This window comes from Labrus bergylta, chromosome 15 (assembly GCF_963930695.1).
Source record: "Labrus bergylta chromosome 15, fLabBer1.1, whole genome shotgun sequence".
NCBI classification, from domain to species: Eukaryota; Metazoa; Chordata; class Actinopteri; order Labriformes; family Labridae; genus Labrus; species Labrus bergylta.
In genome coordinates, this window is record NC_089209.1 from 20,926,202 (window position 1) to 20,939,912 (window position 13,711).

At 41.6% G+C, this 13,711-nt stretch overlaps 1 protein-coding gene across 13 annotated transcripts in view; it reads left to right on the top strand.

The window, feature by feature from the left end:
• The window catches only part of nrxn3b (neurexin 3b), a 312,178-nt gene that overhangs the window by 295,420 nt on the left and 3,047 nt on the right, over positions 1-13,711 (top strand). For 7 of the 13 annotated variants that reach the window (XM_065963424.1, XM_065963429.1, XM_065963427.1 and 4 more), the window contains 2 exons: positions 2,841-2,919; positions 12,138-12,152. In XM_065963424.1, the coding sequence (XP_065819496.1) occupies positions 2,841-2,919; positions 12,138-12,152 (94 nt within the window). Of the gene's footprint in view, positions 1-2,840; positions 2,920-11,543; positions 12,153-13,711 lie in introns of all 13 variants that reach the window. The other 6 variants (XM_065963432.1, XM_065963433.1, XM_065963434.1 and 3 more) reach the window with 3 other exon arrangements.

Sequence of the window (13,711 nt, forward strand, 5' to 3'; positions counted from 1 at the left end):
CCCATTAACAGTTCTAACAAAATGTACGGTTTGTCTGTTCTGCCAGCCTTACTATTTGAAAATGCACAAAGAGGAACAGTCTAATGTTCCTCTTTTTTTGCTGCACTGTAGAGTAGAAGGAATCCTTACATATGATCTGACACGAGAAGAATGTCCTCTACAACTTAGTTAAATATCATTACAGTATTTCATGGTTTATTAAAGAGATGTTATTTTCTTTATGCATTAGAAATTATTACAGAGCTCTTAAGAAGACGGAACAAGATGTCTTGTGATGTTTCTGTCTCCGTGATCTGTGTGTTGCTGCAGCCTTTTCAGATATCCTTATGCTTTAATGAAAGGAACTCATACTCGTTCTTGGAAATCAATTACAAAGCCACTTTTCAAACCCCTTCCTTCATTTTGTTTGAATAAGTGATACAAACATTGATCCTGACTTAGTGTTGTTGGAGTACGACTCTGTCTAAATTTCACATGTACTCAAACACTCAAAGGAGTAATCAGACTTCGATATTATATTATTAATTTTTAATTCAACTATGTAGTATTTAGAAATATAAGAATGCATTGCACGATGTAATGACTTTTTTATCTAGAGTTTTACATTTGAACAAAGAAGCACTCCCTTCTGGTGTTAAAGAAATTCCTTTTTTGAAGATGAAGTCTTGGGAATTCCCCTCTCCCTGATAACAGAACCAGGATCTTTGTTTATATCAGGCTTAGAGCACCATCTTTTATTGGGGTGGGAATCACCAGAGACCCAACGATAGGATATTATCACGATACTTAAGTCACAATTGGATATTATTGCTGTTTTAAAGATTTTGCGATATGCTGAGAATTGCGATACAATATATTGGGATTTAACTTTTTAACTCTGTATTGTGTCCACAAAATTAAACAAACTCAAGAACTGTTTTTTCCAAATAAGAAGAAAATCTCACTTCAGTCTTTTTATTTCTATCCAATGGGAGAGAACTTAACTGGACATAAACATGTGTTCAATTCAACTTCTTTCAACAAAAATAATTGTGCAACCCCTTCAGCAATTAAAAATTGAAAAAGCACATTTGCTATTAATATAATAAAAATATCGATACTTGGTGGCCATCAATTGATATTTTATCGCCACGCAAAATATGGTGTCTATTCTGTATCGATTTTTTTCTCCACCTCTAATCTGTTTGATGAGAGTCACTGTTGAACTGTTGACCAATAAACTGCACTCAATTTGTTGTCATTAAACTCAGATCGGACCTGTTGTAGTCACATCTAAAGAGCTTTTCCACCTCTCTTGATACAGACAGGAGAATGACATATATGATAACGTATTCATTGTGGATGCATTGTAAACGGATCTGCTGCTCCAAAGTATTATTTCAAAGCAGGCCTTCTGAAAGTATAATAAAATATCATATTTTAAAGCTTTATCTTGTATTAAGAACATATAGATCAGTGTTTAAGACTGCTAAGCTTTATATCTAAGGCTGGGAACATATTTGCTCAGTGCTGAGATGCTGTCAGTACGGCCTGCAGAGAAATGCAGCATGAACGGACAAGAGAAAGACAGTGTTTTCAGCTGATACTGGGTTATGGCGTGATGGTCTGCTGCTGAAATTGCTGGAACAGACTTTGAAGTGGCTCGGCTTTCTCATCTCGCTCACTGTGTCCCTGCCTCCCACATCTGCCGCCATCATAATAACAAGCAATAACCCTCTTTCGGCAATAACCAAGACTTTTACGCCCGTAATGTGGCTTCAATAAATAGTCATGTTTACCAAGGGGCCATATTTTACAGCAATTTAGTTTAGAGCTTCCCCTCTTGCTTCGTTTTTTTTTTTTTTTTTGCCCCCTCTTGCTGGAGTACGGTACATAATGTGTTGCATTATGCACACCAGCACAAACAGGCATTAACACATTATCAAATGTACCGACACAGAGAGTAACACAGACCATCCTGCATAATCAAACCACACATTGTGCTGTGAAAAATCCCCTTTTTCACTCTGAGGTTTGGTGGAGATACATGTTGAACATCAGCGTGCATGTGTATGCATACGCTGGAGGTAGACAGCTTTCTCCAGGCCCTGTCAAAAGCAGCAGCGCAAGCACGGGGGCGCGTTTCATTAGTCTGTCAAACTCAATGATATTTAGGGCCCCACACCCTCGGCCAGGACTGGAAAACTCAATCAGCACTCTGATTTCATAACCCTGCTCGGTGACAGGGTTTATTTTATCGCCCCGCTGATTCATTCTAATAAAAGCCGGCTGCCCAGCGCACCGTCACTGAAATACAACCACACACACCCCCCCCAACCCCCCCCCCCCCCCACCCTGTCCTCCATGGGTCGACCCCAAAGAAGAGAGGGGTTGGGATCGGGGGGAGGGGATAAATCAGAATTGTGGGAACTGGAAGGTGCAGATAATCCATCGCTGGTCCGGGTGAAGCTTGAAGTCGGCCGCCCCCCATCCCTCCTTCCCTCTGCACCCTTTAGCACAAATCAGAAGCCGGGACAGTGTTGATCTGTGAGGGCTTGGTGGGGCCATTGATTGTGGACGACAGAGGAGGAGACGGGCGATAAATAATGGGAGGCAGAGTACGGAGGGTGAAGGAAAACAATTATCTGCGGAGGTGGAAAGCACATAAAGTGAAGAATGATAAACACTGTGAAATATGATTGACTCCAAGTGATATATGGATGCCGAAGGACAGGCGGAGAGGTCTGTGTGCGCTGAGATATCCTTGAATGGAGCGGCTGTGGGGCGGTTTAGCTGAGGACTCACTCTGCCACTGGAGGCCTCACTCACATTCTCCTCTGCTTGTGTCTCTTTCTCCACAGACGACGGATGACATTGTGTCATCGGCCGAGTGCTCCAGCGACGACGAGGACCTGGAAGAGTGCGACTCCGGACATGCAGGTGGGATGGGTGTGTCAAGTTGTGCTTGCTCTGACCCTGGTCTATTTCTCCTTCTCTTTTCTTTGATTTGCTACCGAGGAGCCTCTCCTCTTAGCATCATGTCCCATGGGAGCTTCAAGTGTAACTTCAAAAAGCCCTCCGAAAAGTAGCCGCTGTGAGAAATATACACTAGTGGGAGGGGTTCTCAGTGTATATCCAAAGTTTTAACAACTCTTTGGAGATGGATGAAAGCAGTAAGAATCAAGTCGCTACATCCTTAGCATGCCTTCTGCAGGAAGTTACAGTTTTAACTCTTAACTGTAAATAAGTTAATGCTAACCTCTTCTATAGACAGCTGCTGTAGTTAAAGCTCGTACCTTTCATCTCAAAAAACAAGTTACACTTAGCTATGGGGCCTCTGGCTGCAGACATGATGAAGCGTTGATACTAATTTTGTTCTCTCAGCATTCAGTCGAGAGCAAAACTTTACTCCAAAAAGTACGAAATTAGTATCAAGCCCCATGTCGCCCGCACTGATGCTTCAAAATGTATCTGTCCTGTACATGGTTGATCTCCTCTTGCTGTGCGTGTGTGTGCGTCTCTCTTGACAGAGGATACATTTTGAGATTCTTTCGAGAACAAAGATGCTTCCAGCATAGATACTGTGATATGTAGCAGACTAACTGCAACAGAGCCTCTTCCTCCTCTCTTCTTCTTCTCTTGTTTGTACCTCTGTTTCCTTCGTCGGAGGCTTGCCTTACCTGAAACATTCTAATAGAGAACAGATATCCTCGAATTTCTGTGCGCATCGTCTCTTTTCCCTCCTCCCTCAACACACACACACACACACACACACACACACACAGAAACATACACAAACACATCCACGAATCACTTTGTGATAATATCAAAGTGATAAGACACAGAGTGGAGCTTGAAAATAAGACCAAAAGCTGGAAATAAAACTGCAGATTGTTAAAGGAGTGGTTATTTTGAGGCAACTTGGGTTTGGTCGACTTCTGAACATGCAGCTGTCAATCACACTCGTGCCCGGGAGCGGTTGGCATATATATCTGAGTAGTGTGGAGTAAACCAGGAGAGTGTGAGCTCTACCCGAACTGGCTTAGTATTTGAGAAGCGTCGCCCCTTAGGCACTCTGGAAATCATTACCAGCTCAGGATATTTTAATGGCTTTACTGTCCTTCAGCGTGTCGTCATAGCCGGCTAATTGATGCCACGTTAATCTGGCTAAATATGCTCGGCTTAGCACCGAGCATATGTCCACTTTTCACTCTTAATAATAAACCCAAATTGAAACAATGCGTTGCCCTTTGTTATCAGTGCTCATAGAATGAAACAGATAATCAAGCATTTCTATATTCCTCTGGGGAAATGAGGTCTTTCTGCGCATTAAGGTAGATATTCTTCTTTTAATTCTACCGTTCCCTCCAATCGGGGAAAAGGAACTCCAAAGCCTTATCGCACTGTATTAGCGTTTGTTTCGTTGAAATTATGACCACATTTAGGTCCTTGAGCTTACGGCTTTTTTGATGTGAATAGAAAGCAATTTTCTCCGTCCCTCCGTGCAGCATTTAGGTTCGTTATCTACAAGCACGAGTTGCTTTCTCTTTCGGAGATAATTGGAATTGAACGGGCAAATTTTCACACCTCATATATTTTATTTTATTTTCTCAATTTATTTTCCTCTCTGTCGTCTTTTAAAGCCTCAAACCCAAGTGTTCTCAAAAGTGGAAGAGTCAGACGTTTGTTTTTTTTTTACTGTGAGGGAACATGGTACCCTCCCCTCATATAGTGGCCACATATGTAGTCATACACACTCATACATACCGTACATTTCACCATGTGGACACAGAAATTCATATCCTCATTCCTGCCCCGCTTCCAGTCGTATGAACAGTTGCATGACATGGTGTTGGTTTCTTTTCTGTTGCATTTGTTTTCCTTTCTCCTGTGATGCACATATGAACATCTGTCCTCTGTATCGATTTGGACCCAGCTGCTGGGTTGCTTAAGATTTGAGCTTTTTTGTTTTTGTTTTTGCCTTTCCTTTGGGATGCAAAGGGGTGGGTTGAGTGGGGTAGTTTTATTTTTCTTGGTTTGTCGTGGTTGAGGGGTTTTTATTTCTTTTCTTTTCTTTTTTTTTTTTTTCCTTTGGTGTCCTCCTCATCATCCGTCGCCCATCCTCCAAGCAAGGATAAGAGCCACTCCTCCCGTTTTTGCCTCATCTTGTGCCGCATGAACTTTTGGTGGTTGGAAAATTTCAAAGTTCTCCTCCTCCTCATCAAGTTTTGTGTTTATATTTTTGGTGCCACATGGGCTTCTAAAGAAAACATCCTCCCCTCATTTTTCGATACAACATAGGGAAATGAACGGCAACAAAATCTTTTCTTGCCATCATCCTTTTTTTGGGCCTTGTGCAGGCAACCCCATTCTGTCTCAAGAAAGTTGTGTGTGAAAGAATGACTCCCTGTCTGCCCTTTCCGAGCGTTACCCTTCCCCCCGACCCCTCCCCCATCCATCCTCCGACTCACCCACCTTCTTTCTTTTAGCCTTTCTGCATATACATGTCTGTTTGAATGCAGATGGCATAAAAAGACTTTTATTGCCACAAAGTATATCTGTTTTTCTATTCTATCTGTTGCTCCAAGTAGAAGGCATTTGTGGCATGCACAGTGTACTGGACTGTACCGCAGCTCTATAGACTAACCGATTATCCTCTCCCCCAAACTCCCCTGGCTTCTGCATGCATATGATTGGCATCCATTTTGTGTGCTGCTTCTTCTCCACCCATAAGTCTCAGGCGAACCCCCAGCTGGCTTCTACTACATGTCAGTGTGTGTGTGTGTGTGTGTGTGTGTGTGTGTGTGTGTGTGTGTGTGTGTGTGTGTGTGTGTGTGTTCGGGGCTACAGCGGTGGTCCTGCACCGCTGCTGTTCCCCGCCGCAGCAGCCCCTCCCTCAGAGGCGTCTCGTGTTTGTGCTTGTGCCTGTTGTCTGTGTCAGTGCTCTGTCTGTGTCTGCCAAACAGTCTGTCCTGTCTGCTGTACGTGCTCGTCTCGTGCTCGTGTTTGTCTCTGTGTTTAATAAAGTGTTAAACCTTACCTTCTCCCTTCTGTCCCCTGTGAGTTCCACAAGAGAGCACAGAAGGATTGTGCAGTGAAATCCCGAAAACACATAAGAACCTGTGCAGCGTCACAAAAAAGTTAAACCAAACAACTAACTTTTGTACAGGAGTTCAGTAGCAGGTTAGGACTACAATCTGAGAATCACTCACGCAAAAATAAATAAGCAATGCTACATTTATATAACAGCAAATAAGTCAATTTATGATTTAATTTCACAGTGATTAACTGATTAAAAGTGCTGCAGCTCGTCATTACCATGTAATCAGAGCAATTGTGTGATTAATATGTAATTATGTTTTGGTAATTGATGCAAATGATTTCGATGAATTCGAGTGCTAATCAGAGTACTTGGTCGGAACATGCACTGCTTTGAAGTTACTAATAATCCGAGGGGACATAATGTGAGTTAGACCAAAGGAAATAATTCAATTACATTTTAAGAATAGAAACAAGATACTTGTGCCCTAATAAAAAAAGATTAGAGCTCAGTGATGAAACCCCTCCCATAGTACCCTCCTCCCTTTACTGGTGCCCTACTGGAAAGTAAAATAACCTACCACATGTTCATTAAGGAACACCACAACCCAAAGACTAGACAATTCATCCATAGAGCACCATTCAAGCAAAAAACAACTCAAAGTGATTTACACAGTTATGGAAATTAAGCAAAAACATGACCTAAAAATACAGAATATATAAAAATATACGTTCAACAACCATTGATTTTGCCCCTTTAAATCGTTGAATGCAAACAACCCAGCTCATCTTAAGTCAGCTCATCAGTTGCACTTTTCAGTTTGTGTAGGGCCTCAAACCCCATAGGTAATTACCACTAATTGAGCCTAATCTCCTTTTACAGTACACATTATATTTTATTGGTTTTTGAACCCCTAGGTGGGACCTTGAACCCTGTACACTGATGCATTCACACGTCTTGAATGTCCACCACCTTTAAAACAGCTTTACACCCTGTACAGACCCAGGCTCCATTCATGTTAGCTTCAGGTATTAATAACACTGATAATACCTACCCTTCAACATGGCCCCTATAGGTCCCTCAAAACCCAAATATAAAGATGGGAGAGAGAGTGGCAGCAAGAGCCAGAACACCAGGGTCATCAAACGGTGCCTCATTGCTCTACTGTCTGCTCATGTGTTGCTGGAAAGCTCTATGACTGTGACAGCCACCGGGCAGTTACACTTGTCCTCATTCCTGCAGCAGTAATCTGGTACTTTTTCCTCAACAGAGCAGCATTGCAGTAGCTTCAATGTGTTATTATCAGTTAAATATACAGAAAACAAGTCCTTATACGACAGTGACATAATAGGTTGTTGGTAACGGGCTTCCTAAATGAGTAATAAGAAGGGTTTTTATTAAATGATAACAATGGATCAAATGATGAACAGTGATATTACAGTACTATAATAGAAGTCACTGAAAGTGACAAGTTCACTGTAAATGATCAAGCATCTGTACCTCCCCTTAGCTGTAAAGAGCATTTTAGCCTCTTTCAGCTTCGTTTTGGTTTTTGAGCAAAAATCAACCGTACTGTTTTAGGTCCAACCACACCACCCTCCCCACCAGCACAAGCTAACTAACTGATGGTATTTCAGTAATTCCTTCAGCATCAGGTAGAGACCCAAAAGAACCAAAATGAGAGAATGCTCTCATTTTCACAAGTTCAAGACCAACAGAGACAACTCCAAATGAATGCTAATGTTGCTATGTGTATGCTGGACGTGTAATCAAGCAACAGTTTGCTTATACAATTGTCAACTCTTAAGATTTCAACGTTTAGTAAACAGTGTGTTGCACAGCTACCAAATTACCAAATACTCAGTAGAAGGGAAGCCATCCATCACTGCGTCTCCACACTTTTTCCTGCACTTTGAAAATGTTAAACCTTTTTCCGGTGTTGCTACAGGGCATTAACAGGTAGGTCCTGTCAATCTGTTTAAACCAATGACATGCGCTGTCATTTTTCTAGGGATGTCAGCCCCCCACAAATCTCTGCAAGCGGGGCCGACTGTTGCCCGCTATGTGCCAGTCAAGTAGATCGTAAAAAGGATTGTGTATTTAATAAATGGGCCATAAATGGTCCTGCATGCGCCATTACCCTTTCAGCCTTTGATGAAGTGAAGCACAGGGCAAACAGATGTAACATTTATCGATGTCTCTTCATCTCATTGGCCTTGCTGGGTAAAGTGGAGATTCTGTAGATAGGAAGCATGGATGTAATGTTGGCTGAGTTCTTCATTGCTGTATATGAAGAGTCCCTACTCACGTAGGGTGCAGAATGAGGTATGATAGGGACGGATCACTGCGTTTTCTCATGGCGTCAGCTATGGCTTCCGTCAAGCCCCAACAGGCTCGCTGTCACTTCAACACAGGCCTCAGATCAGATTTAAAGGTTATTCAGCTGACACATGTCCACTGAGTGCAGAGGTGCTGCCTAATGGCTGTACAGCAAATCGACCGGCTGACAGGGGCGAGTCGCCACGCCTGCTGGAGATGCCAATTTAATACGCCAGACTGCGCCTAGCCTCATGATGACAGATTAAGAGCTATCTGCCATGCGCTGTGGCTTCAGGACGCCCCGGGCATAGAGCTCCTCCAACCAGAGGGAGCGCCTGCATCCTTACAGGGCAGACCTCGCGGCTTTTCTCCAGTTTTAAACCGAACATATTTCAACTCTTAAATGTCCATCAGAGAGAAATTAGAGCTCTCTTGGCAGGGGTCTGTACAGGCAAGATAAGATAATTTAAAAGTGGGGTAAAGTGCAGAGCGTGAGTTACGGTACATGTTCCCAGAAAGTTGTACTATACAACATGGCACCAATATAATCCCTGGCATGTCCCTTTAAGTGTGTCCACACTAAGACTCCATGTTTTGCTGGCTCCCCAGTGATCAGCTCCCTACCTGTAGGTAGGGTACAGTTAAATGAATCTGCTAAAGCAGGTCTCTGTGAACAATGTGCAAAGCAACAATGGGATTTTAGGCCCCCAAACCACTGACTCACCTACAATTTGCTGCGTTGAAATCCCCTTGACTCAGTTCCTTGGTTGGTGCTGGTGCACCGACTTTCCGCTTTTATGGCGTGGCGTCGTCAAATCCCCAACACACCGTCGGGTTTCATCTCCATTCGGAAGCCTCAGCAATCGCTGGATGGACACGGGGATCAGGCCAGGAGGAAGAAGAGAGAGAAAAGAGAGTGAGGGGAAAGAGAAGAGAAAGTGCTGCACTGAGATTTCTGCATCTGTATCCTCACAGCTGCTGAGGTAGTCAGTCAATCAGCCGTTTAGAAGTAACTACACTCACTTAATACCTCTTGAAAAGCGTGGGCATGCTGCAGAAAGTGTCTTTCTCGTGGAATGATGAAAAGCAGAATCCTTAAGATATTGAGTTTGTTTTCACTCTCATTTATGTGATTCATACAGATAGGATTGTTTTTTCCCATTGATCCAAAAGCTATCCAATAGGCACTGGTGCGATGAGACACTTGTTAATCTAAAGTCCTGACTTCCTGTTGCTTGAAAAGAAAGAAAACAAAGTATCTTCCTGTAGGTCTGGCACAGTGGAGAATTATTTGCCAGTGAGGCTTAGAATGAAATCCCCATCCATCTTTACGAGTGCAGAAAACAAACGCAGTCTGGTTAAGCAAACCCATTAGAAAGCGCGGTGTTTGTCTGCCTCAGAAATGCAGCAAGATGTGCAACGCTTGTGCAAGAGCTTACACAGGATTAAAGTGTTTACCAAAACATCAAGGTCCTCTGCACTGACTTTACCAGAGACCCTTTGCTGCAGCGATTCCCCTCCCATCCAAGTGTTTTGTTGATTTAGCACTAAGCTAACAGTTGCAGAGAGCTGTTAGCCAAGAACAGAGCGGAAGGATGCAAACAAGGCCAAGACAACAAGGGCAGAGATGAGTAAATAAAGGCTCGGAATAAATTACTCTGTGCTGGATTTGTTTGTTGAACAAGACTCTTCATCCGTTATTAGAAAATCAAGCTTGTCATGCAACATGAGCAGTAGGATATACAGTCGCCTTTTAGACGTTAGTTCCTTCTCTGGTGCACAGTCAGACACATCAGGGTAACCACATTAAAGACATCCGAGTTGATAACAGAGTCGATACAGTATGTTTCCTCAATAATGCTTCGATTCTAAACCCACTTTCACTTAAGTAATGACATTTCTGTTACCATCCTGAAAACAAGGAACCCAAAACCTGATACCTGAAGACAAACGAACCCCTCACGTCTCCTTTCACTCTTCACACTCACAAATAAACTTGCTGTCCTGTGCACTCTTGTGGAACTCCTCCCCAGACACGCTGTTTCTCCGTCAAACGAAGGCTGTTGGTTATGCACATAACACAAAGCATCTGAACATTTAATAATAAAAAGAAGTAGCTCATTAATTATCTCTCCACCTCCCCTCTTGATTAATTAGCGAATGCTGTGGGCCTAAACGGCACTTAATGTTGGTTATACATCACCCATAATGCACCTGCTCCCCCTTGATGAATGGTTTCTTTGCCTGACGGAAATATCCCACAGCCCTCGGTGGCAGTGACTTTTTACTGACCCCTTTCCTAAGCCCCTCCTCTTCCTGTCCCCATGGCTTGCTGTATATGTTCTTGTATATTACTCTCCCTAAATGCAACTTACTTAAGCATGCATTAACCCAACGTATTCAAGTGGAACTAAAATCCAAAATAAAACCATGTCTGATTGACCTCTCTCTCTCTCTCTGACGTACATCCAGATTGCACGCCCTGTCCTGTGTTTTAAATACTAACAAGAGAAATGTATTGAAGTAACTAATAATAAAGCTTTTATTATTAGTTAAATGAAGGTGGTGACACTTTGCCTATAAACTGTCCCCCCCTCTCTTTGTCTGCCTCAGTGTGTGCTTTCTGGTTGTTCATCTTTGATAGTGTGACAAATTGAGTGCCTTTCTTTCTTGCTTGCTAATCTGTTTTTTTATTTTTGTCTTTTTCTTTTTGTACATATATGTTAAAGCACACATATATGTGTATCTCTCTTTCTTTTCTGAAAATGTTTAAATTTTAACTATCTGCTAATTTGATAAGAATCACTTTTGCAAATGTTTGAAGGACTTTTTTTTAACCCTAATTAGAATAAAACTTCCTCTTTTCTCTATGACTTAGTAACAAATTCACAAACATTTCAAAGATCAGGTTTAAACTATTGGGATTGCAAAATCACATCCTCATAGAGAAAAAAGAGAAGACTCCTCCAAAGTAAACCCTATCTGTGAAAACTGTTCCAGACTGTTTCTCTGCTGATCTCTCATAATTTTACTGTCATAGCTTTATCTGAAATTTGGATTAAATCAACAAGTCGATTAATTTTGTGCATGGCAAAGAAGTTGCAGCTTAGGGTTTGTAAAACTGTCAGTGTTGAGAGTGCTGTTCTCTTTTGTAGATGGGCATGTATATGCTCATTGTTTGTATATCCCCATCCCTTCCTTACAGCCAAAAGCTCTAATGCCGCCCGACCGCTTCGTGCCGCCTTTACATGGACATGGCAACTGATGTACACGTTCACCCCCATCTATGTCATTTCCTTCCTAGTATGTTCATAGGTCCCACCCCCCCCCCCACCCCCGTCTCACACCCCCTCCTCCCGAACCCTTTAAGACTCTAAGATATGTACAGTCATCCATTTGTTCATCACTGATGAAGCTTAAGTCGAGCAAAAAAGAAAAAAAAAAAAAGAAAAGAGTCATCTAATATGGCTGTAGATATTTATGGAGAGACTTATCTATAAGCAAGAGCTATAAATATACAGTTTTCTTTTGATACAAAATTACATTTAAAAAAAAGACGATAAAAAAGTTATCCTGAACAGAATGGTGAAGATTATTTTTCATGTCATGATGTGTGGATGTATGTGTTGTTGCCTCCCTGTGCCATCCTGTCTAAAAAGAGAAATATATACTACTTAATCAGAAACTGCTTAAAAAAAGAAACTAACCTAACTTGTCCAAAGGCATTCTTACACAACTTTCTTTTGTAAATTTTTTTTTTCTTCCTGCCAAAATCATGCGGGCAATTTGTTGATGTAAGTTGACGAAACTGATGGTATGCTTTCTTCCTTTGAAAACGTTCTTTTCTTTTTTTGGTAGGCTTTTATGATTTTCCGAGCTGACTTTGTTTTTTTTACCTGTTTTTTCTACTTACCTATTACTAATCCCTCTCTGGAAAGCTCTATCTGTGTCTTTACTTTGTGAATGTTTTCTTTTATTTACAATGTTTGCTCTAACTCTGGACTCTTTTTGCAATGCCTTATTATTATAATTCTTATTATTTTCTTTTACTTTCTTTATTTTTTCCTTTGTTTCCGTTGTCTTCTATTCTTTATTGTTCCAAAGGTTTGCATCTCTTTATAGTGCCCTGTTTGTGAGCCTTTGCAATGTACAAACAAGCCACTTTGGCAAGAGGATAAGCAGCTTCAATGGCCATCTGAATGTTTCACACTCTTTGTAGTAAACGACAGGTTTGTACTATTAAAGGATCAAGTGTTCATCAGTGGGTTTATTCCAATTAATGCATGTGTAAAAAATGTTTTGAGCACACTGTAATGAAAAATCTAATATTATAAATTGGAGAACATGAGCTGCTACAGGCCAGATTCTCTGATGAAACGTACTAATCAGCAAACATTCAGGTGTCAGTGAACTGCCAGGTGACTTTGTGCCATTGTGGTGACTGTAGGGGTCAAAAGGCAAGAGGCTAGGGCAAATAGGGGGAGCCCACTAACGCTGAGGCAAGAAGTTCCCTCCTTTTCTTCCATGACTTGAGAGAGGTAACTTTTTGCTGCTTCGGTCTTCGTTTGAAGTTAACCGTGTGACCCTCCGATAGACTTAGAGTGCGAATCAGGGTTCTTAAGAGGCTTGAGGTCATGTTTAGTCACACACAGACAAACATGTGCCTCTCCTTTTTTTTTCTTTACTTTTCTGAAACTATTTCAGCTTTTGTGTTTCAGCAGCTGTTAGTGTCTGTTAGCACCTGTCGGTCAAAATGGTTAAACAGAACCTCTCCGACTCGCTTTATGACACACTTTACAAAACAGTTTCTCATTTCAGACTTAGTTAGCTTGCTTTCAGGCCCACTGGCTCGCAGACAAATGCTAATACCCTCTGCTTCTTTTTGTCCACAGAGTGCATCTTCTGCTGCTCAGTTTTTGAACAAACTCATAAGGATTTAGACTCCAATATAAACAAAACAAGCCTCTTAAAAGCCTGAGCGAGTATTTAATGTGGAGAAATGAGCAGTGGTATCACATAGCTCTAAAGATAGGGCCGAAATATATGTGACACTTAGCGTAACTCGCATCTTATTCTAAATGTTCATGGTAAATTATGATTGCAGCATATATAGCAGAATAGTGTCGACAGCGGTATAAATGAAGCATACTTCTATGTGAACAGAACATGTAGGAGTCTTTTTAACGTGGCTCACCCTGTGCATCCCTCAAAGCCTTTTGATGCAATGTAACCTTCTTTATGGCTGTTGTTTTCTTTCAGTTTGGGTCTTGTTTGGTTCTGAGTTTCATTGTTTTTGCACTGGTACAGTATTTCCGTTCTTTCTTTCCTTTCTTTCAGTTCATTTCTTTTTTTGTTGAGCTTTGCTTTATTCGT